Genomic DNA, 25,081 nt, shown 5'->3' with positions numbered 1-25,081 from the left:
CACCGATGGCGTCAGAAACCATGCAAGGCACCAACCAGCACATCAGGAGCAATTAGCGTTTCAGTGTCTAGCTCAAGGACACTTCGACACTAACTCTGGGGGAGCCTGGGTTTGAACTGGCAACCTTGCGGTTACCATCCAGCCACTCTACCCCTGAGCCACCGCCGCCCCGATTACAGATTAGGATAGTTACTGGTTACGTTTATAACATCCATAGCTGTATGGATACTGTCGTAATAATAAATATAATAACTTCAGTAGAACTACACAATAAAAAATATCAATGAAATGGAATGGAAAAAGAAAGCATGTAGACAGCAGTCCCTTAACATTTTCGGGGCCTTAGATTAATCTATCCATCCTATCTAGGCTGCCAGGGATTGATCTATTACCTTTGGAGCATAACGCCGAAGCATTTGCAGCTTTGATCGACGAAAATCCCATGGTTTTGTTGTTGAAGAGAAAAATATGCCGCCATTACGAAACGAACACAGCCTGCACAGCATGTTGTAGTCCAAACAAACCAGCCACTTGCATTGAACTCATTTTCCCAGAAGCCCTAGCAGCCCAGAACATGGCTTGATTTCCGGTTTCTTCATCATCAACGCGACGGCCTCGTCACCAGATCCGCGACAATTAACGGCGAATTAAACACAACACAACAAATAGCGGGTTTAGTGTATTACGCAGCACCGACACATGGATTAAATAGCGGGGAACGCGGGTTACGCAGTAGAACTGTTAACAGTCACAAGATTGTAAATGGCCACTGGCAAACTACATGCCATTGTTTGGGTTGCAATCAAAATGTCTACAATTTAAATGAACCATTTAAATTGTAGCCATTGGGATGGCTCACGGTTTGATGTTTTTTTTTGTCCATTTAGTTGGCAGGCAGACGGTATGTATATCACCACGAGCAGCCTGTTGTTTTCTGCTGTGGCGTTCGGAACGACACTGCTCTCCATCGCAAAGTGCTGCACAGGCCAGGGTCGTCTTGAGTCTAGACAGTCCAGAGCAGAGCAGGCCCAGCCAGATTAAAACCCTGGGCATTAATGTCATTACCCGATAAATCACCACTCCATTGTCCATATAGCTTCCAGCCATTTTAATTTGGCTGGTGCATTTTGTTGAAGACTCAGGTGCTGCTTTGCGCACGGTCATCATCATAGCGTGATGCCCGGGGGCTCAGCTGAAGTGTGTGTGTGTGTGTGTGTGTGTGTGTGTGTGTGTGTGTGTGTGTGTGTGTGTGTGTGTGTGTGTGTGTGTGTGTGTGTGTGTGTGTGTGTGTGTGTGTGTGTGTGTGTGTGTGTGTGTGTGTGTGTGTGTGTGTGTGTGTGTGTGTGTGTGTGTGTGTGTGTGTGTGTGTGTGTGTGTGTGTGTCGATACCAGAGAATAATATTTAAAAGAATACAAAAATAAAATATCTTATTTTGAAGTCCACTGACCGGGAATAGTGTTTATAGCTATATATCTCGTGTTATAACATTGTATTTACATGCTATAGTGTCAACCCTTAGCCCAGTGTCTGATCGGTGGTTAGACTAGTCATATATACCGATATGGGCCGATACAGCTCTAATATATAAATATGTGTGTGTGTGTGTGTGTGTGTGTATATGTTGTTGCTGCAATGTTGAGCAGTCCAAACTATAAAGACGTTTGATCTTGCTTTGATTCACCCTACTGGATCCAGCTCATCACATTTCAGGCATTCATATTTTCATTGCCTTCAAAGCACTAGGCTATTTACCATAATCTTACTCAAGCCTACATCAATCTCTCAATCTCCAGGGGAGGCATTTCATTTATATAAAGCAATTAGAATTGTGTGTCGTTAATAATTCATTCGCATGTCGCAGTCACACTGCAGTTTACAGTAGTACACCCTCCTTTATCTGACGGTTGTATGTAGGAATGGAACTAGCTGGTTTCAGCTCTTTTACGGTGGACTTTACTGTAACACTCGAGGATTTTACGGTGTATACAGTAAATACTGTCGTACAATCGTATGCATGTATTTCAGCTGTGTGCACCGTCGTATAGCGAGCTTTAACCCATTTTGGGCGGGGACCCATTTTGGTGTTAGCATTATCTTATGCTTTAGCTATTGGAAAAATAGCAGATCTAGGCGCGCTACGAGCTTGTAGGTCTGCTATTTTAGAAAAATCGAAGAACCACTGACATAGAAACATAGCTTTTTAGGAAAACTGTCAGGATGTAGAAGACATTTTTAGGATCTGATCTCGGGTCAAAATGGGTTAAAGGACCACTTCACCACTTTTCAACCTATCTTCATATAATAGGTCCTCACTAATAATCATGATAAATTGGTGCAATTTTTTTCTACTCTGTCTGTGTCTCATACGAGGGCTGTGGGCAGTTCAGAAACCGTCTTCCAGTGACATCATCGATGGGGAATACAAGCTAATAGAAACTGCAGGCTTTCTAGTCCTGAAAAGTTGCAATGCAAAAAAATCTTGTTTAAAAATAAATCTGCCTAATGATGTCACTGGAAGACAGTTTCTAAACTGCCCACAGCCCTCCTATGAGACACAGACTGGAGTAGAAAAAAATCGTGCCATTTTTTTTACGATTATTAGTGAGGACCTATTATATGAAGATAGGTTGAAAAGTGGTGAAGTGGTCCTTTAAGAAGGGCATTGCTGAATGTAATGTATGTAATATGCAGTATATCAACATTCCCAAGGTCCTCAGCAGCTCTGTCTTTTGATCTGGACGGACTCTCTGTGAACATGTATAGCAATTACGCTCCGCCCTGGTCGTCCTCTGAGACCCATCTTGTAAATCCGCCGTGGGAACTGCTCTGATTGAACTTAACCCATTCTGGGCGGGAACCCCTGTTGGTGTTTTAAGCATTATGTTATACTTTAGCTATTTGAAAAATAGCAGATCTAGCTTGTAGGTGCTTGAAAATGCGGCACAAATCTTTGAATAATATATTTTTTAACTCAAATTTTTGCTTCCGAGGGGTTCCTGGAACAACATATTTTCAGATGGGGGTCGGCGGCCAATTACATACATTTTTGGGGGTCCTTGACATGAAAATGTATGAGAACGGCTGACATAGAAACATAGGGTTTTTCAGAAAACTGTCAGGATTTAGAAGACATTTGTAGAATCGTCCTCTGGTCTAAACGGGTTAAAACCTCCTTGGGCATGTAATTGTCCATCGCTCTCCCTCTCTCTCTCTCTCTCTCTCTCTCTCTCGCACTCCAGACCCTTATCCCCCAAAGCGCTCTCTCTCTCTCTCTCTCTCTCTCGCTGTATCCCGAAGCTTTCTCTTTCTAATGTGTATCCTAAAGCGGCGGATAGCATGTGCCACAGACTGTTACTACACACGGTGCAGCCTTTGACACTTGATCTCTCTGTGTATTATAAGTGTAAATGTGTGAGTTATGTGTGATGGGAATGGAATGGGATATGCGGGGCCCTGGAGATTTCAAATAAAAGAGCAGCAGCAGGATGCATGCATACCAGGGGTTGGTATATAGAACCATGTTCTCTCTCCAACTGAACTGCCTCAGCATTTATAACAGTCCTGGAGAAGTAGGTCATGGGAACACTGTAATGTTTTCTGTCCTAACTGGACGCACCTGTTGCATCATGACATGTACATATGGGCAAGGATACTGTACGGTGTACTCGGCGGCCAAATACAGATAATTTTACGGGTCCTGGGCATGAAAAACTTCAATGTATGGACCTTTTGTGTAGATTACTGAATAGTGTTTACAGGAAATTCACAAATGTTAGGAAGTTCGAAGGACATCCAACGTTTATGGGATTTCAAGACTAACTTATCCCTTCTATTCTGTTTTCAGCCAAATGGAGTCTACCGGAAACCAGGTGGAATATGTCCAGGTAAGACTGCTGTGTGTGTGTGTGTGTGTGTCTGTGTGTGTGTGTGTGTGTGTGTGTGTGTGTGTGTGCGTGCGGCTGCGTGGCCTAGTTAAGCCACAATTATACTTTGTTGTTCCACGATGTCTTACCTGAGCCATTAGTGTCTCAATGTCTAGTCTGATTGATTGAAGTATATATTATTAACAGTATGCAGAATGGGTTCATTTCAAGCACAACTCAATACAAACTGTTAACTGTGGACGACACCATAAAGCATTACACTTGCACCCAAGGGTCCACCATTTTCAATTCATCAGAACATTTAGAGACGTACAAATATACACTTCTATATAACACAGAAAACAGGAAATCATCATAAAAGGAGGTTAAAAGGGGACGAAAACATGTACAGTGTGTGGGAAAAGGGGGGTGGGGGGGCACTCAGACTTTTACAGGGGCCAGTTTCGAATTGCAGCCGTCCGTAGGTGCCCTTTGAGAGCAGTTTTGAAGGAGTCAAGGGATTCACATGTCGGGCATTCCACATTTTGGTGGCCTAAGCCATTCCAGCCTGTCAAAATGGGCAGGGGTGAGGTGGGTTCAGGGAGTGAGGCCAAGTAGTAGCCTTGTTTTAAGGGCCTAGTTTGAGGTGCTGTGGTACCAAGAGGTGCATTCATAGTCGAAGACACCTTGACCAGTGAGGAGATCCTGTATAGGAATCTTGTTCTTTGGTTGACCTTTTTGATTACGTTGGTGGCCATTTTATCACCGGAAAGATTTGCCTCCAGGATGGAACTTTACAAAAAACTTTCCGTGTGTTAATATTGTCACCCACTCTAGAAGCCGCATCTATCTGCCCTGCAGAGATTACTATTTGATCCAAAGAGAATGGATTCAGTTTTTTCCCAGGTGTAAAGATAGTTCGTTTTGCAAGCCAGGTGCAGATTCTACCGAGTTCAGAGCTGAGGGCCTCCTTTTCAACCTGCAGTTTGTTCCTGTCCGAGACTAGCAGTGCCGAGTTATCTGCGAACAGGAACAAGTTGCAGTCACAAGCAGAAGTCTGTGTTCTACATCGGCAAAATTAGCCAATCTACAAGCTCACAGTGTCAACAAACATGTCTCATCCGCAACGCATTGTGAGCTTGTAGAACTGCTATTTTCAGCGTGCAACACCCACATACAGAACGGAGCGAAGATTAGGCATTACAGACTTCAATATTCCTTTGTCTGTCTGTCTGTGACTACCTGTCAAAAGGCTCATGGAGAGTCACTGACACCCAATCAAGCCTGAGTGAGTGGCAGCTTGTTCATAGGCCACGCACAGGTGTTGGAGGCTATATAAGTAGACCTGCACTCATTCCCTCGTGCTCAGATCCTCTCCAACATGCTACCTGCTGCCTCCTCACTTCCCACCTCCTGACACTACAACCACTACAACCACCATTCTCTACTTCTCCGCTTGTGTGCGTCTACAGTTGACCCCGCCAACCACACATCGTGTGTACCACACACACACACACAAGTAAACTGCCACATTGTGGCCAAACCAAGTCCTCTGCCACTCTGCCTCCACTTCTTTATTATGGTCAGAATCGGAATCAAACTTTATTGGCACATTACAAGTAACATGGGTGAAATTATTTTTGTGCAGCCTCATCTTTGCAGTTAAAAGAGTGCATAGTACATGATTAATCTACATGGTACAATATGTATGTATATTTAAATAATTAAATAATAGTGATGTAGCCTATGTGTATAAAGTAGTCTCTACTAAATCATCATTCTGTGCGGCGTCACCAGTCCTAGTTCTTGTTCAGCAGTCTAATTGTTGACAAGTAGAAACTGTTCAAGAGTCTGGAGGTGCTGCTCTTGATGCTCATGTAGCGTTTGCCCAGCCGTGGGTGCAGAAGTGGCTTTAACAGGCTATGGCTGGGGTGATGGATGGTGATGGTCAGCCTGGCCGGTGGCCTTGCCTGCTCACCTCTTGTCAGTCACACACCTGAACTATTTCCGAGAGACACTCTTTCACTACCTGTACTGTACATCTGTGTGTAAGTCCTGTAAGTTCATGCATGATGTTTGATGTACATACCTGGGAAATGCATGTGCCCCAGTGTGATGGTGTAACCCCACCAGAAGTAGCTTATGTTGGGGTAATTATTAAGCCTAAATACCACATGCTTTCTACCCCAGCAACATAAGGCTTGCTCAGGGTTGGGAAGTAACGGATTACATGTAACGCCGTTACGTAATCAGAGTACAAAAAAACGGTAACTGTAACGTCTTAGAGTACATTTTAAAATGTGTAATCTGGATTACAGTAACGGAGGTATAGTAACGGGGGTTACAGGCTTGATTACATTCTCCCCTTCCTTCCCCTCATCAATCTTAGGGCTTCACATAAGTTAAAACACCAAACAATAAAATAATCAGTCGATTACGCATGATGATCATCAGTGCGCTGTGTCGCTGCTGCTGCCCATGCAGCATGCACTGCACACTGTGGGCACACGAGCAGCGCGCTCGCTTCGGTCCCCCAGCAGCACCAATGGTTTTCCCCGCCGTCAGAATCTAACTCTCCACTGTCTCCACTCTCCATATACTATATTTATATTATATTTTATAGCGTGATCTGTAGCCAGCGGACACTGACAGCTCTGTAACCGCGGGGACAAGAGGAGGCGGGGTGTGGAGCCTCTGGACGCGGGGACACGGGTGGCCGTGGGTAGTGAGATTCCGATGGGGAGTGGGATGATACGATAGATACTGTTCAAATGGCACACCAGGCTATGCATTGCTCACTATATAATGCGGACATAACCATAACTCCATGGATGGCTCCATGGCTTAGCGTTGATTTCTAGATGCAAACTGAATCAGTCCACGATTAATTACAGCTGTGGATCCCATCGCGCATGGCGAAGTCAAACTGGTTCACTCAATCGCGCATATAACATTTGCGCTAGCAAGCTTATTTGTCTGTGTGTGTGTGTGTGTGTGTGTGTGTGTGCGCGCGCACGCACGCGTGTGTGTCGTGTCTGCCTGCCGTGCCTGCCTGCCTGCCTGTCTGCCTGCCTGTCTGTCTGTCTGCCTGCCTGCCTGCCTGCCTGCCTGTCTGTCTGTCTGTCTGCCTGCCTGCCTGCCTGCCTGCCTGCCTGCCTGCCTGCCTGTCTGCCTGTCTGTCTGCCTGCCTGCCTGCCTGCCTGCCTGCCTGCCTGTCTGTCTGTGTCTGCACTCTGTCATGGGAGAACATAGTTGTTAAAGTGCCATTTTTTTCTTTCTTTTTTTTCTCAATAGGCCTACCAATTTGTACAGCATGCCTTGATTTGGCTGTATACATATATTATTTATATTTGTATATTATAATGATTAGGAATTATTATTATAATGATTAGGAATTAATTTGCCTTTTGTGCAAACCTGTGCCTAGCCGAATAGGACTACATATTAACATGAATCATAATGGTGGTACTTGAGAGCCAAATATTTTCTTAATTTTATATAGGCTAAACATTCTGCTCTGGTTATCAATGGTAAAACTCTTTTTATGTAATTAAACAGAGGTTTGCTTAAAAGTAATCCAAAAGTAACTGAAAGTAACCCGTTACTTTTTAAATTGTGGTACTCGGATTACGTTACTGACTACAATTTATAGCAAGTAACTTGTAACTGTAGGGGATTACTTTTTAAAAGTAACCTTCCCAACCCTGGGCTTGCTGCGGTAGAAAGCTTTAAACCACTCAGGACGGGAAGTCGGGAACCCCTTTTGGTGTTTAGCTATTGAAAAATAGCAGATCTACAAGCTTGTAGCGCAGCACCGAGTGCCACGCTACGAGTGCCACGCTACGAGCTTGCTATTTCTGGAAAATCGTGAATATGTGGCCCAAGTCTTTGCCACAGTGTGTGTGTGTGTGTGTGTGTGTGTGTGTGTGTGTGTGTGTGTGTGTGTGTGTGTGTGTGTGTGTGTGTGTGTGTGTGTGTGTGTGTGTGTGTGTGTGTGTGTGTGTGTGTGTGTGTGTGTGTGTGTGTGTGTGTGTGTGTGTGTGTGTGTGTGTGTGTGTGTGTGGCAGTTTTGCATTTTCAGCGCTAGAATGTTTTGATTGTATTCGGCCCTAAACACACGGGCAACCCTGTTCTGAATTAATTCCAATATCTTCCAGCAATATTAGATTAGCCGTTCATGTGAGCTTTAGAATGTAATTGTAGATGATTACTAGCCCCTTATACTTTTGCAATTATGTGTCCATTTCAGCAGGTTCGTCTTGCGTTTAGCCTAATTTGGTTTGCCATTAGCTAATTAAATCTGGAGTCAGCAGCAGTGCTGTCAGCAGTATAAGGCTATGTTGCAATCCCTCAGCGGCCACTGGGTGGAGCTGTACCACTGATTTATGTATAACTGGCAGGCATGAACCAAAAAGGAAGCAAATGACCTTGGATCATGACATGGGCAACTGGCGGTCCAGCCAGGGGCCACATGTGGCCCCCACCTTCACTTAATGTGGCCCTCAGGTTAACATCAGAATTCTGATATTTATTTCAGCTGTTATAATTCCAAACATGCAAACGTGACCTGCTTTTATTACTTTTTTTTTAATGTCCAATGTATTTGAAACTATAATTAACACAGCCGACGCGAATCGCGTATCAATACGTTATCAATTAATCAAACGTCGGGTGCGAACCACGTATCCATACGTTTTAATCACTTTTTTATAGCATACTTTCATTCATCTTTTTACCCACCCGGACAATGAAGAACCATCCCCCTATCATTGCTGCTTATTCCCGCTCACGTGATCAGAAAAAAAAAAAAAAAAAAACTCCCCTCCTGAAAACAGGAGGTCGGGCCGCTTTACGTGTAGAAGCCTGTGTAAAATGGACGCGCCCATGCCGATCTAGTCGGTGTGTGAAAATAATCAAATTTCACCTAACCTCGCCTCACCAGGCTTTCCTCCACCTATTGGCTTTCACACAACACTATACTACTCGATTCCCCCCTCCCCTCCTGTTTCTCCTGCAGGAGGAGGGCCTTGCGAGATGGGGGCTCTGTCCTGGCTCTGTCTCTCGGGAAAAAAATGAACGGATCGCTGCCTAAACACATATGCACCGGATCCGATCGGCATTGCATTGCATAACGTCTGCAACACACATGGACAGATGCATGTTTCCTTCTTCATACTGTAGCGACCAAACGATCCCCGAGCCTACAATACTACGAACTAACAAATGAACTACAGTATCGGGAGGGGCCGCCATGACAACAGACAGTCTACCGTTGGGGGATCACGTATCGCCATGCAGAGCCGTCATAATCGGAGATCGCTCGGACGTGTGATTGTAACGCTTTTTTATTCATTATAATTGTAGTGATAAGACCGCAATGAACGCATCGGGGACGTAATCGACCCGGGTGTAATGTATAACGAACTTTTCCGCGTCCTAAACCGTGGTGTTGTGATCCGTTGTCGTCGACATCACAGCCGGGTGAATCTTTTTTTTTTCTCCATCGCCCCCAACCTGCATGCCCAGGCATGTTCTCTTGTTAGTAAATATACTTCACTAGCTTGAAAAACAAAATCAGCTGATGATGACAACGCGTCTCACCGTTATACTATAGTTCTGAACCGAACGGTGGAATGGGACTTTTTATAGCCGTACGGATCAAGACTTTTGCTGCCCAATGTGCCCATGAACCCCCCCCCCCCCCCCCCAATGTTTTGCGATCAAGACAATGAGGCAATCATCATCATCATCTAAAGACAGCAGAGTTATGAAGGTTTATAGTCAGACATTGACAGGCAGATATAACAATAAACACAATAAATATGCTATACATCCTATACACCGAATGAAAGCCCTGAATGTGTACTTTTACGAGGAAAAGAGTAAACATTGATCCCATGTACAGTTTGTCATAAATTGGTTACATTGCACATTGCGCCCACCAGATATAACTGCAGAGAAGACATGGACCCGAACTCAATATTCACAAAATAAGGCCTATAGCGACATATAAATACTATATACCGTATGAAACAGAAGACTCTCTGCTTTCATAAGAAAAAAACTTCTACTGTAGTAATAATAAAAATCACACCCATGTGAAGTGAGTGGTGCAACTCTGTCCCATATTCTGTTCTCTGCTTATTCAATACAGCTCGCTATATACGGACTGAGGCAGAAAGTCATGTAAACCTTTTATTTACAGTTTGGTCTGTAAACTTCTACTGTAATAATAAAAATCACACCCCTGTGAAGTGAGCGGTGCAACTGTTCTCTACAGTTCAACTGTAGAGAACAGTTGCACCGCTCACTTCACAGGGGTGTGATTTTTTACTACAGTAGAAGTTTTTTTCTTATGAAAGCAGAGAGTCTTCTGTTTCATACGGTATATAGTATTTATATGTCGCTATAGGCCTTATTTTGTGAATATTGAGGAGTTCACGTCCATGTCTTCTCTGAAGTTATCTGGTGGGCACAAGCTGCATTCAATAACCAATTACTGTCTAACTGTACATGGGATCAATGTTTACTCTTTTCCTCGTAAAAGTACACATTCAGGGCTTTCATTCGGTGTATAGGATGTATAGGATATTTATTGGGTTCAATTGTATATCTGCCTGTCAATGTCTCTGACTTTAAACCATCCATAACTCTGCTCGCTGTTCAAGATAACCACTTCCAGGCAAATGCAGGTGTTGCAAAAAGGTCAATATCTCCAGAATGGAACATGGTAAAATCAAAATGTATTTTTTTAATTGAAGTGGACAAGTTCAGCTTTCTTTTTATGTATGCGTGTGATTCTCGCTATAAGAGAACATTTTGCTGTGGGCCCCCGAACAAGGCCTTTGTGCAATGTTAAACGGTAGCAACATCCAAATAGGCCTGCCGAGATCTTGTAGCAATCAAAGTGTATAATTAAAGGCATTCGAAATTAAATAACTTGTTTATTTTCAGGATTCCAATTCAAAAATAGCAAAAACAAAATACCGGTAATTCAGGATTTCAATTCAAATATAGCAAAAATAGCATGATCGGCTGCTTTTGCTACGAACAGTAATATGCAATGTGGCCCTCTGGGGTGAGTGTGGAAATACAGTGGCCCTCTGTAGTGAGTGTGGAACTATAGTGGCCCTCTGGAGTGAGTGTGGAAATACAGTGGCCCTCTGGAGTGAGTGTGGAAATACAGTGGCCCTCTGGGGTGAGTGTGGAACTATAGTGGCCCTCTGGAGTGAGTGTGGAAATACAGTGGCCCTCTGTGGTGAGTGTGGAAATACAGTGGCCCTCTGGAGTGAGTGTGGAAATACAGTGGCCCTCTGGGGTGAGTGTGGAACTATAGTGGCTCTCTGGAGTGAGTGTGGAAATACAGTGGCCCTCTGTGGTGAGTGTGGAAATACAGTGGCCCTCTGGAGTGAGTGTGGAAATACAGTGGCCCTCTGGAGTGAGTGTGGAAATACAGTGGCCCTCTGTAGTGAGTGTGGAACTATAGTGGCCCTCTGGAGTGAGTGTGGAACTATAGTGGCCCTCTGGAGTGAGTGTGGAAATACAGTGGCCCTCTGTGGTGAGTGTGGAAATACAGTGGCCCTCTGGGGTGAGTGTGGAAATACAGTGGTCCTCTGGAGTGAGTGTGGAAATACAGTGGTCCTCTGTGGTGAGTGTGGAAATACAGTGGCCCTCTGGAGTGAGTGTGGAAATACAGTGGCCCTCTGGAGTGAGTGTGGACATACAGTGGCGGCCCTCTCCACAAAAAAGGTTTTCAAACTCTTCCATGTCAAGGACCACCAAAAACTATATGCAATCGGCCGAGGACCCCCAGCTGAAAATATGTTGTTCCAGGGACCCCCCCAAGAAGCAAAGATATGAGTTAAAAACATTCGCTGTGAAAGAATATATAATAAATGCAGATCTACAAGCTCGTAGCGAGCCACTCTGTGCAGCGCTATGAGCTTGTAGATCTGCTATATTTCAACAGCTAAAGTATAAAATAATGGTTAAAGGAGCATTCAGTGATTTGGGTGATTTGGGTTAGTAGGGAGGAAATACAAAAAAAGTGATATTTGAATATACTTAAAGTGGTTCTGAATGAAAACTATTCAAGAGACTATATGACTAAAACTAAAATCAAAATTTGCTGCCAAAATCAACACTGGCGCGTTGTTTCTATCCTACAGGTAAAGGTAAAGATGCTACATACAATGGCAAAAGCATGCGAAAAATCATCATTTAAAAAGAAAAAGAAAAGAAAGGGGAAACTAACTGCCATTGATATTTGAATTGAATTTCCTCCTGTGAAATGGACACTTTGTCCAGTCATATTTGACACATTGCTGGCCAGGCTTGGAATTGAGCTTGGGGGTAACTGGGGATTCCTGCTCCCCAGGCGGGCGGGCTTTCTACCATATGCCACCCAGTGGTGGAAAAAGTACTCAATTGTTTTACTAAGTAAAAGTACCAATACTGTAGTACTTCGTTACAAGTAAAAGTACGGAATTTAAAATGTACTTTAGTAAAAGCACAAAAGTATCAGCATCAAAATGTATTTAACCCATTTAGGCCTGACCTCGAAATTTAAAAAAAATCTTCTAAATCCTCCAGTTTTCTGAAATAAATATTTTCACGATTTTTCAAAAATAGCAGACCTACAAGCTCATAGCGCGCCACCGAGTGGCGCGCTACGAGCTTGTAGGTCTGCTATTTTTCAATAGCTAAATTATAACAATGTTTAAAACACAAAGGGGTTCCCGCCCAAAATGGGTTAAAGTACTAAAAGTAAAAGTACTCATTGTGCAGAATGTCTCATTTCACAAGTTCAATATGTGTACAAACTCTATTGAAAATAGCCGATCTACAAGCTCACAATGCGTCGCGTTGGGACGCATTTTGAGCTTGAAGAGAAAACCTCCCCTCAAAGAGGGAGGTTTTCTGTTAGTAATCCCCCCTGGCTCTGATGTTGTATTGTTGTATTAATAACTTTGTTGTTTGTCTTGTTTTGTATTGTCATGAGTCATGAGTCATGACTGTTATAAAGATTTGTAAAAAAAGAAACAAAAAGCCTTCAGCACTGCACTTCCGCTTGACTTCCTAAAACACGTCGCTCCAATGAACCGCAGCGGCCAGTGAGGCATCTATATTTTCTCTCTATGGTTGAACTGGATTTCAATAAGTTGACAACAACATAGCCCTGGCCCAAGTGTGTCTGCGAGATCGCTAACACACTGGGCCAACCATGGGGCTAACAACGCAACGTCGCACAGCCCCCCCCCCCCCCCCCCCCCCCCCCCAGTCTTTGGCCTCACTCAGACCTTTACTGCATTGCTGTATGCTTGTTGGATGAATTTTGTGTAGTGTCATGGCCGCCCCAATGCATTTCCAATGGAAGTCACATGGTTTGTAGTCCACATTTTGGACTACAAGCTGTTGTATGGCTTTCGGCTGTGTTTCGACTGCGCCCCTCCCCCTCATACAACACAAATGTTGTGTCAAACCATGTGACTCCCATTGGAAATGCATTGGGGCGGCCATGACACTACACAACATTCATCCAACAAGCATACAGCAATGCAGTAAAGGTCTGAGTGAGGCCTTAGGCTGAGCTCACACCTTTCATGCAATTCTCTGTGCTCGTTGGGTGTTGTGTCATGGCCGCCCAGCGGCCCAATGCATTTCCAATGGAGGTCACATGGTTTGACCCAACATTGTGTTGTGTGAGGGGGAGGGGCGCACGACTGGGCCCCTCCCCCTCACACAACACAATGTTGGGTCAAACCATGTGACCTCCATTGGAAATGCATTGGGCCGCTGGGCGGCCATGACACAACACCCAACGAGCACAGAGAATTGCATGAAAGGTGTGAGCTCAGCCCTAGACTGCGGTGCTTTGTGTCATTACGGTGATGTCATTCATAACCTTATATGGATGTCAGTCTTGCGGCATGCCTGAAAGATCTAATCTGGATGAAATCTGGATGAATAGGTCCGTTATCGCATTGTGAGCTTGTAGATCTGCTATTTTCAAAAAGACTGTTATACATTTGAAATCTCGAAACGGGGACTTTCTGCATAATGAGTACTTTTACTTTTGGTACCTACTTTAAGTACATTTTGATGGCCAATACTTTTCTACTTTTACTCAAGTATACTTTATGATTTTTTACTTAACGTAACAGAGCATTTCTATATTGCAGTATTGGTACTTTTAGGTTTTAAGTAAAACTGAATGTGAGTGCTGTGCGTCGACCCACCCACGCCCCGGTGCTTCCAGCCATACAGTATCTTGTCTCCCTGCACTCCTCTAAAACATTCATGACAGCTGATGTTTAAATCAGGACCTGGCCCGCGGTGTTCAGAAGAGAACGGCATCATCCCACCTCTATTGACTTAGAATGCACTCACTCACCTGCACACGCACACACACACACAGATGCACGTCAGCACGTGCACGCACACACACAGATACACGTCAGCACGTGCACACACGTCGCGAGAGCAGAACAATGAGGGGAAAACAAATCTCTCTGAGTGATCTGATTTGACATGAGAAGAGCAGTCTGAAAGACAGAGCCCAATAAATGGATGAATCCCTAGAGCACATGTATTCATGCTTTCCATTGTGTGTGTGTGTGTGTGTGTCCATTATTATACCGTAGCTAGTTGAGGGCCCGGGTCGGTCGGAGAGCACTGTTTTTTTAACTGTTTTATCTGGTCTATGTGGGGCAATCTGTGTGCGTGCGTGCGTGCGTGCGTGCGTGCGTGCGTGCGTGCGTGCGTGCGTGCGTGCGTGCGCCGGAGACCAGGGAGCTGTGTGTTTGCCCGTGCACACGAGTATTTCTATCTATAGATGCGTGTGTGTGTGCATATTTGAGTGTACACTTCACTACAGTATGAGTGTGGGAGCGGTATATACTGTGCTGTGTTCCACTGTATGTATGTTTGTGTGTGTGTGTGTGTGTGTTTTTGTCTGCAGCCCAGCCCTGCTTTGTCTCTCAACCTCTTTAGTGGTTTGGAGGTTCTTTTGAAGGGAGGGTTGGGGGGGGTGGGGTTCATATGTGGTTCATTAACATATGTTTGGCACGCGCCTCGCCCATTGAAGCTTTAAACAAAATTATGCTCAGTGTGTGTGTGTGTGTGTGTGTGCGCACTTGCACGTGTGTGGGGGTGTCAGCTGGGTGTAAACACTCTTGATTAAGAAACTGGTTTGAATGTACAGAATGTGTGTGCCCTACTGCCCCATGAGATTAAATCAATGTGTGTGTGTGTGTGTGTGTGTTCTTTTTTCAATCAATTCAATCTTTATTGCAGACTCAGGGGAATCCATATCACAGTACAAAACAACAATACAATAGATTAAAAAAAAGATGATATAGAAAGAAATATACAATAAAAAGAGTTCCACAATGTTCAGTTTCGAACATACAGACAAGATCGCCAATGGTTCCACAGTCTGGAGGAGAACCTGACAGAACTACGTAACGGGTTAGTAATGACATCAATGATGTCATTTACTGACTCAGATACTCTGCACATAAATCTATACATAAGATTGCGTAGCACAGCAGAGCAGGTGGGGACCCCAACACTGACGAACATCTGGCTTGCACTGGAGCTTCTTGGAGCTCTCAGTAGTAGCCTCATACAGTCATTATAGGCCACTGTCAATCGTCTAATACTGGCTTGTTTGTAGCGACACCTCTGTGTGTGTGTGTGTGTGTGTGTGTGTGTGTGTGTGTGTGTGTGTGTGTGTGTGTGTGTGTGTGTGTGTGTGTGTGTGTGTGTGTGTGTGTGTGTGTGTGTGTGTGTGTGTGTGTGTGTGTGTGTGTGTGTGTGTGTGTGTGTGTGTGTGTGTGTGTGTGTGCGCACGTACAAGAAAGAGACTGTTGCAGTAGATTGAGTTAGGATGGCGCCGCTGTTGAATGGGAGATGCGTAAAATTCCAAGGCTTGTCTTTGCTAACACGCCCATCCAAGGTCTTCTTCTGTTACTGTCATCACACACACAATCAGGCAGGCTGACAAAGATCCCACCGCCACCTCCCCCCCCTGCCGCTCGCAAACACACAACGAGAGCGAGAGAGACACGCACACAAACACACATCCACATGAAAAAGGAGACGGATATAGCTGCAACCATAGTCGGTATTCTTAACCCATTCTGGGCAGGTGTTTAAGCATTATGTTATACTTTAGCTATTGAAAAATCGTGAAAGTGTGCAAATCTTTGAATATTTTCAGAGCGAACATTTTAACTCAAATCTTTGCTTCTGGGGGGTGCCTGGAACGATATATTTTCAGATGGGGGTCGGCGGCCAAATGCATATAGTTTTTGGGGGTCCTTGACATGAAGTAGTTTGAGAACCACTGGCATAGAAAATAGGGTTGGGTCCGATTAATCGATAATCGTTAATAGGAAAATCTGTTGGAAAGGCAATATTGTCATCCAAACAGGACAAGGCTATAGGCCTACCAAAGTGTGCCTGGGATGTGTCTGTGTAGCTGCATGACTGAGAGGAGTGTGAGTGGAGATTGATTCCAATCAAGATACAGGTTTGGAGGATTTAGCAGGTGTTGGGAATTTACCTAATCAGGCCTAGGCTGGGGTTGCTATGGTGATCAATTGGCTCAACACTGGTCCTGGGACCACCAGTGGTCCTCATTCAAAATATGGAGTTAGTAACAAAATGGACCCTTATTAACTCAAGAGTTAAAATTATTGTTAATCATCTACATCAGGGGTTCCCAAACTTTTTTGACTTAGGTACCCCTTGGGGGGAAGATTTTTTTTATTTGTAGAATAAAATAGAAATAAATAAATAAATAAGCAAAGATTTGAGTTCGTTCGCTCTGAAATAATATATATTTGCACTACATTTTCACGATTTTTCAAAAATAGCAGACCTACAAGCTCGCATGAGCTTGCTATTTTTCAATAGCTAAAGTATAACATAATGCTTAAAACACCAAAAGGGGTTCCCGCCCCCAGAATGGGTTAAAATAGGGGGCTATTGTTTGGGATGTGTCTTTGAGGCATATATCTGGTGTCTCAATACGGATTAACCAGTCGGCGAATAGAAGACGCCCTGTGAAGACACACTGATGGCTATCTGCCGCACACAGATCATTAGCCATATATATATATACCCTGTTAGCCTCTGCTGAGCACAGTCTTTGTTGATAGATGCACGTGTGCACACACACACACACACACACTGACACGCAGGCATCATGCACACTCAGATTAGAATCATGACAACCAATACTCCCTTACAAGGCCTACAGACATAGGCGCATGCACGCACGCACGCAGGCAGGCAGGCAGGCAGGCAGGCAGACACACACACACACACACACACACACACGTTTATCCCCCCTCTGCTTTTTTCATTCACACTCAAATAAGCACATACACACTCGAATACACACGAGAGCACAAACACACACACACACACACGCACGCACACACACTCTGTTCATTAGCGTCGCACTCGCAGGCACACGCAGGGATCCTCCATTGTGCTCCCCATCAGCCCGCGGGATGGGGTTCACTAATTAATATTTAACTGAAGAACTGCTGCCTCCGAGCAAGGGAGGAGATGGAGAGATATAGAGAGAGAGAGAGAGAGCAAAGGAAGAGGAGAGAGAGAGGAACGCCACGGTGGGGGATGGGGGGGGGGGGGCTAAGGGGAAGAAAAGGATAGAGGGAAGCAGTGTTGTTTTTGGCAGCAAATTTAGATTTTAGTTTTAGTCCTAGTCTCTTGAATAGTTTTCATTTATAGTTTTAGTCACATTTTAGTCACCCGGAATGGTTTAGTGTTGTCTAGTTTTAGTCGACTACATTTCACAATATTTTAGTCGACTAAATCCACAGTTGATTTAGTCGACTAAAATGTATTTTGGTGGGCCTTGATGCCGTCGTAATGACTGATTTTACACTTGCTGAAAATAGCAGATCTACGACGTGTTGTGAGCTTGTAGATCTGCTATTTTCAGCATGCAACCAAGTGTAAAGTGACTTATACTGGATCTCTTGTCCATTAGTCCCTTCCTAACATTTTAGTCTAGTGTTTATCTGTTGACGAAATTGTCAATACATTTAGTCTTATAGTTTTAGTCATCATAGCTTAGTTTTAATTTGGTTTCCATTAAGTTTTCGTCAGTGATAAAAGGTATAGTCGACGAACATTTTTCGTCGTAGTTTTAGTCGACAAAAACAACACTGGAGGGAAGTCGAGAAAGTATAGGGAAGAATTACGGTCGTGGTGAGTAGGGCATATTTATTGACCACCGGTAGATATTAAAAATAAAAATGAATTACAAATTCTGTTCTGCCTTTTGCTTTGGACTTGAGAACAAATTGCACGGGGCAGGACATGAATATAAGACAATAACTTAAACGTACATACACAATACAGAGCCTATTACTGAAATATACAAAGAATTGATTGACAATGACACAGGTGCCAATAATACAAAATAGATAATGATGTGTATGCATGCCCCCAAACCGTCCCATGCTAAGGACCCACATTATTAGTCATGCACCTCCCCCCCCACCCCCCCATTGTGAAATGGCTTTAAAAAAAAGAAGGAAAAAGAGGTTTATTTAAAAAGAAAATCTTATTTTCAATTGAAGACACCTTGAGGGGGTCTTCAGGCAAAGTGTAATTAGCATTCACAGTACAGGGGGGGGGGGGGGGGCAAGGAGGGATTAAAGGGGAACAAGGACAGAGATGTAAAATGGGACAAGGAGATAGTGGAGGTGGTGAGGAGATGAGGAATACAGAAGATAAGCATAATTGAATGTGCAAGACAAGCAAAATAGGAGCAGTATAGAGTGGAATGTCAGATCAAAATGAGCACAAGACAGATAACGCCATTTATACGTTTTAAAGTTAAATTCAGTGATTTCACTTATTTTTTTGTTTTGTTGTGATAATCCTCACTACTATAGAGTGTGCTGACCATATAAGGAGTTCCTCCCTGTCCCCAGTTAACCCCTGGGGGTACAAAAATAACTGTTTTTGGCTAGGTGGCCCAGCGTTCATCCAATCAGGATAGAGAGGGGCCTTCTGCCAATCATGATCGAGCGGGGGCGGGCTTTGGTGTGCGTGCTGTTGGCCTGTCGCGTGTCCCCCCCCACTGTAGTGCGTGCATGTGCACATCTTGTTACCGGGGTGGACCGGGGGTTTTTCCAAATCACCCAAATCACTGACTGGACTACATGGACTACTGGACTACATGTTGTCTCAGTAAGACAGCCCTCCCTCTATCCACAAGAAGGAGCAGTGCACCAAAGCATAATGGGAATTGTAGTCCAGGAAGGAAGTGAGCCCAGTGTCCATGACATCATGGACACTGTGATATACTAACATATCTAAAAAAATGTTTGCAAAAAGGGTGAAGTGAACACATTAATGTGTGGATGGAAATATCATATGAAATACAACCGATGGATCCAGCGCGGATAGCGCTTTTTTCATTGAAAAATACAAATTCAGATTTTTTATTTTTTATTTCTTTTGGTTGGCCTCTCCTTCTGCACCTTGCTGTTTCGCGCATGCGCGCTGCCGTTCACTTCCTTGTTTACGGCTCAGAATGAATGCGTCGTATCTCCTAATCTAGGGAGCTCTCCATGGTTTTGACCAGATGGGCACATACTTCTGTCTTCATTTCTGACTTCCAACATGCCTCTCGTTTAGAATATTAAAGCTTCTAGAGAGACTTTATCGTAATCATCGCGAGGTAAGCAAAGCAACATTATGCATCCCGGTTTTTTGTATGGAACGGAAAGGTTTCAGAGTAAAAGCTGCCATATCTGCCCGGCACCCCGAGCTCTTATTTTTGAAATAAATCCCGGCGCTCATTGTGTTAAAGAACAGACAGGTATAGCCTCATGAGTCCAAGGTGTGTGTGTGTGTGTGTGTGTGTGTGTGTGTGTGTGTGTGTGTGTGTGTGTGTGTGTGTGTGTGTGTGTGTGTGTGTGTGTGTGTGTGTGTGTGTGTGTGTGTGTGTGTGTGTGTGTGTGTGTGTGTGTGTGTGTGTGTGTGTGTGTGTGTGTGTGTGTGTGTGTGTGTGTGTGTCGCCTTGTCTTCTTGCCATTCTCTGAGCTGTGATCTGACCCACTACCATGCATTCATGATGCAGATTAGCAACATGATCACTGTTATCCCCAGACTCTGCGTGCGTGCGTGCGTGCGTGCGTGCGTGCGTGCGTGGAGGTGATTTTAGAGATGATACCACACCTGGTGCTTGTCTGTTCTTTTTCTCCTCCGTCTATTGACTATATATTCACACATTGGCCATTTTGCTCTCACCTCATATATTTGCGGGTTGGGCATTATCATTTAACCCATTCTGGGCGGGAACCCCTTTTGGAGTTTTAAACATTATGTTATGCTTTAGCTATTGAAAAATAGCAGATCTACTCGGTGCTGCGCTATGAGCTTGTAGGTCTGCTATTTCTGAAAAATCGTGAAAATGTGGCGCAAATCTTTGAATATATGTTCTTTCAGAGTTTCAACGTTTTTAACTCAAATCTTTGCTTCTGGGGGGGTCCCTGGAACAACATATTTTCAGATGGGCCAATTACATATAATCTTGGGGGTCCTTGACATGAAAATGTTTGAGAACGACTGACATAGAAACATGGATTTATCATAATACTGTCAGGATTTAGAAGGCATTTGTAGAATCGTCCTCAGGTCTATGGGTTAATTAATTTAATAGCAAAATGGCTGGAGTGTGAATATGGTCAATTGGCCGGTCTCTCTCTCTCTCTGTCTCTGTCTCTCTCTCTCTCTGTCTCTCTCTCTGTCTCTCTCTCTGTCTCTCTCTCTCTCTCTCTCTCTCTCTCTCTCTCCCCTCTATAAGTGCACTGTCAGAATTTGGGATGCTGTCAAGGTTGTTGCTGCGTTACCATGGTGATGTCACTCAATGATGTCACTGACTCAACACTGCTGCATGAGGTCACAAAGTGTGTGTGTGTGTGTGTTTTACTATACTTGTGAGGGCCAAATCTTCCCATGTATAATTTGGCTAAGCGGACCCTTTCCCTGGTCCTCACAAGAGAAACCGTTTGTTTTATGGTTAGGCTTGATACTCTGTGTGTGTGTGTGTGTGTGTGTGTGTGTGTGTGTGTGTGTGTGTGTGTGTGTGTGTGTGTGTGTGTGTGTGTGTGTGTGTGTGTGTGTGTGTGTGTGTGTGTGTGTGTGTGTGTGTGTGTGTGTGTGTGTGTGTGTGTGTGGGGGGGGGTGTGGGTGGGTGGGGGGGGGTGTGGGTGGGTGGGTGGGGCTGGCTGTGCAGTGTGCACACGCTTGTGTGTGTGCGTGTGTGTTTCAGCTGCTAACGAGGTGTCTATTGCAGCAGTCTGCATCGCTTTTTACAACTGCATCATTACATCCTGCAACAGATAGCACATGACACCAGGGAACGTGCACACACAAATGGTAAATGGTGCATTTATACAGCGCCTTTATCCAAGGCGCTTTACATAGATTGTGCATTAGATTCACCCATTCTCACACACACACACACATTCATACACCGATGGCGGCGGAAACCATGCAAGGCACCAACCAGCACATCGGGAGCAATTAGGGGGTTCAGAGTCTTGCTCAAGGACACTTCGACACTAACTCTGGGGGAGTCCACATGGTTCGAACTGGGAACCTTGCGGTTACCATCCGGCCACTCTACCCCTGAACCACCGCTGCCATCAAATCAAAGGGGGCTTCAGCCCCTGCCCTTTTACCCGTCTGTAAAACAACTGCCCTCTCCAGACCACGAATGCAGCATTTACTACATGGTGAAAGAAATGCAAATGCCACTCCTTTCCTTTCCATGCCATGTACCGGAAGGCATGCGCATTCAGGAGAATTCTGAACTTAAACGCAGCATTTTGCGCTGAACAAATTTGTTTTGAAATCCATGTTGTTACACCGCATCTCCACTATAGCTAAAGACTACTGGGTTGCGCCCCGAAAATAGCTGATCTACAAGCTCTCAACGCGTTGCAGCGCGGCGCGTTGTGAGCTTGTAGATCGGCTAGTTTCGCTATTTTTTTTTTGGTCCAAAAGTGCCCTCTTGACGGGATTTCAGCCCCTGCCTCTCTAACACTCTCTGCACGTCCCTGGCACGACACACAAACATGGACACATACACAGATTCACACACAACTTGATATATGATATTTGTGTGTCTCGCTGTGTGTGTGTGTGCACGTGTGTGTGTGTGTGTGCGTGCATTCTTTCCCCTGCCACCCCTGCAGTTGAGTTTCTTTCAGAGCAAAAATAATGGACAGATTCCTTTGAGAGGGTCTCCTAATCTATTCCCCCCCCCCCTCTAGCGATACTATTCACACTCCCTCTTATCATGTATTTAACCAACATATCTCTCTCTCTCTCTCTCTCTCTCTCTCTCTCTCTCTCTCTCTCTCTCTCTCTCTCTCTCTTGTCTTTCTTTCTGCTTCCTTCTCCCATCACTTTTTGTCCTCCTTTTGTCCTTAAAAAAAGAACCCCCCTCATGATTCTCTCCTCCCTGTCACAGTATTGTCTCAGTGAGGTTGGAAAGAAAAGCGGGGGTGGGGTGGGTAGGGTGGGTGGGGTCTGGTGGTGGTGGTTGCAATTCGACAGCACTTCTCTCTCTCTCTCTGCCTGTGCCTGCCAGCAACCCCCCACCCACACCCCTCCTCCCTCCCTCCCTCCCTCCCGCCCTCACACTCCCCTTGGCCGGCCCTCCCCCCACCCACACTCCTTTCATCAGCAAGCAATGAGGTAATCCCTAGCAGCCGCGTGAAGCGCAGCAAGTGCAGAGAGAGAGCGAGAGAGAGACCCGGCGTGGGGCAGGAGCACCAGAGATGTCAGTAGCTGCTCTAACGTCGCCCTAGCCGACAGCCGTGATCGGAACCAGCTGTTATGTTAGCGGCTATAGTCGTATTAGCAATACTGGTCCAATCACTATAGGGTTGGTTACTAGCGTTTAAATAGCGGTTTGGTCCCATTTTGTTGCGTTGGTTTCTTGCGTTGACCGGGACTCGACCGGGACTACTGCCTGCCTGCCTGCCTGCCTGCTATAGCCCCCTGGCCAGCCGGACGGGGAGAGAGAGAGAGCGAGAGAGAGGCAGTATAGGGGTGTCGGGACAGGGGTTGGACAGGTTCCTCCTCCCAGGGACAGGACAGGACAGGACAGGAGCCAGGAGAGGACGGTCCACGCTGGGTGTACTAGGAGGACAGGAGGGAAGGGAGAGGACGTGAGAAGAAGGAAACAGGAGCGGTCGGTGGAGGATATATTATATATATATTATATATATACGAGGTGTTGAAGAGGAGAGGACTGGTGGGGTCAGGCGTGAGGAAGAGGAGCAGCAGCAGAGAGGAGGAGGAGGAGGGTGGCCGGTTGGCCCAGGAGGTGGTAGTAGGTACAGAGGAGAGGAACCCAGGAGGTGTTAGAGACCCCCCCCCCAGGAGGTGTTGAGACCCCCGGCCCGGCCCGTTATCATGACGGAGCGGTGCAGTCTGTGGAGCGCCCTGTCAGCCGCAGCATGCTGCTTCTATCGGGGCTCCTTCATGCAGGTGCAGGTGAGCGGACGTGCGCGTGCGTGCGTGTGTGTGTGTGTGTGTGTGCGTGTGCGTGTGCGCATGTGAGAGGTGTCTTGATTTCAATTCTGTGTGCCTGTAATGCTATAGCCTGTTAGTTGGTGGATGATGAGCTCATATAGATCCTGTACTGTGTGTGAGAGAGAGAGAAATAAACAGACACACTGTGTGTGTGTGTGTGTGTGTGTGTGTGTGTGTGTGTGTGTGTGTGTGTGTGTGTGTGTGTGTGTGTGTGTGTGTGTGTGTGTGTGTGTGTGTGTGTGTGTGTGTGTGTGTGTGTGTGTGTGTGTGTGTTGAACGAACAGACTGAAGGGTGTGTTCCTACAGTACATGTAGTATCAGTTCTACTTTGGGCTAATTCTGGACGCTCGGTTGAAACCCAATATCTGCCCTGATTCCTGGGACAAATGGGGTGTGTGTGTGTGTGTGTGTGTGTGCGCGCTTGCATGCACGCACTTCTGTTATAGCATTGTGTGTATATGACACATATTGTGACACATTGTTTTGCAGGCTTTATATAGCATGTATTAGATGTCGGAGCAGGTCAACAAAAGCATGTGGTCGTACCGTACACCGTGTACGTACCGTGTACACCGTACACGTCCAGGACCAAAAACCCTACAGTGAATAAAGCTCATTTCAAGTGAATAAAGCTCATTACAAGAAATATGAAGCTATGGCAACAACTGCAGGACATTGTGTCTGCTTGGGACACTGTACTGTTAGCCTGGACGGTAACCATAATGTAGGCAGGAGGAGGGCAGCTCAACCCAATTAAACCACCCGAGGCCCCATTCTAAAAACAATTGCTTCTGAATCCTAACGGTTTTCTGAAACATCTTGTTTCTATGTCAGTGGTGCTCAACATTTTTCATGTTAAGGACCCCCAGAATGATCTGTATTTGACCCCCATCTGAAAATATGTTGTTCCAGGGACTAGAGTTAAAAAGGTTTGCTCTGAAAGAATATATATTCAAAGATTTGCACCACATTTTCACGATTTTTTCAAAATAATAACAGACCTACAAGCTTGTAGCGCGGCACTCGGTGCTGCGCTACGAGCTTGCAGATCTGTTTTTTTTTTCAACAGCTAAAGTCTAACATAACGCTTACACAACACCAAAAGGGGTTCCCGTTCCTGAACGGGTTAGGAGGTAGAGCGACCGATTGGGAATCGGACGGTTCTAGGTTCGATCCTCGGCTCCCTCTGGGTCCGTGTCGGAAGTGTCCTTGAGCAAGACACCTTACAACCCCTAAATGCTCCCAGTGAGCAGGTTGGTTTCCTCCAGAACGAGTCCTCCATCGGCGTCTCCAGTCATCTCGGTTCTCCGTACATCTGACCAGCTCATTTGTGCTTTCTGCACCAGCATCTTTCTTTAGTACGTCCACGTAGGTAGGTGTGGGACGTCCTCTCCATCGATGCCCGTGTGTTGGTTCCCACAGTACAAGCTTTTTGTCCGGGAGTTCTTGGTGTCGATGGCAGTGGCCAGCTGGTCTCATCCTCCTTTCTGCTATCAGATCAATAGCATGCTTAGACTGGCGAAGAGCATCTCCTCTTACATGTTTTAAATGATGAATATCAACTGTTGCCCTCCATGAGGCGGTTTAGAGTCCCAAAATATAAGAAAAACAGGCA

At 45.2% G+C, this 25,081-nt stretch overlaps 1 protein-coding gene across 2 annotated transcripts in view; it reads left to right on the top strand.

The window, feature by feature from the left end:
* Positions 1–25,081, top strand: part of sh2d3ca (SH2 domain containing 3Ca) — a gene marked incomplete at its 3' end in the record, with an annotated part of 103,130 nt that overhangs the window by 15,431 nt on the left and 62,618 nt on the right. For both annotated transcript variants that reach the window (XM_079524994.1, XM_079524993.1), the window contains exon 6: positions 3,846–3,885. In XM_079524994.1, the coding sequence (XP_079381120.1) occupies positions 3,846–3,885 (40 nt within the window). The remainder of the gene's footprint in view (positions 1–3,845; positions 3,886–25,081) is intronic.

This window comes from Electrona antarctica (genome assembly GCF_951216825.1).
Source record: "Electrona antarctica genome assembly, chromosome: 16".
In the NCBI taxonomy this organism is placed as follows: domain Eukaryota; kingdom Metazoa; phylum Chordata; class Actinopteri; order Myctophiformes; family Myctophidae; genus Electrona; species Electrona antarctica.
This window is presented reverse-complemented; position numbering and strand designations above follow the sequence as displayed.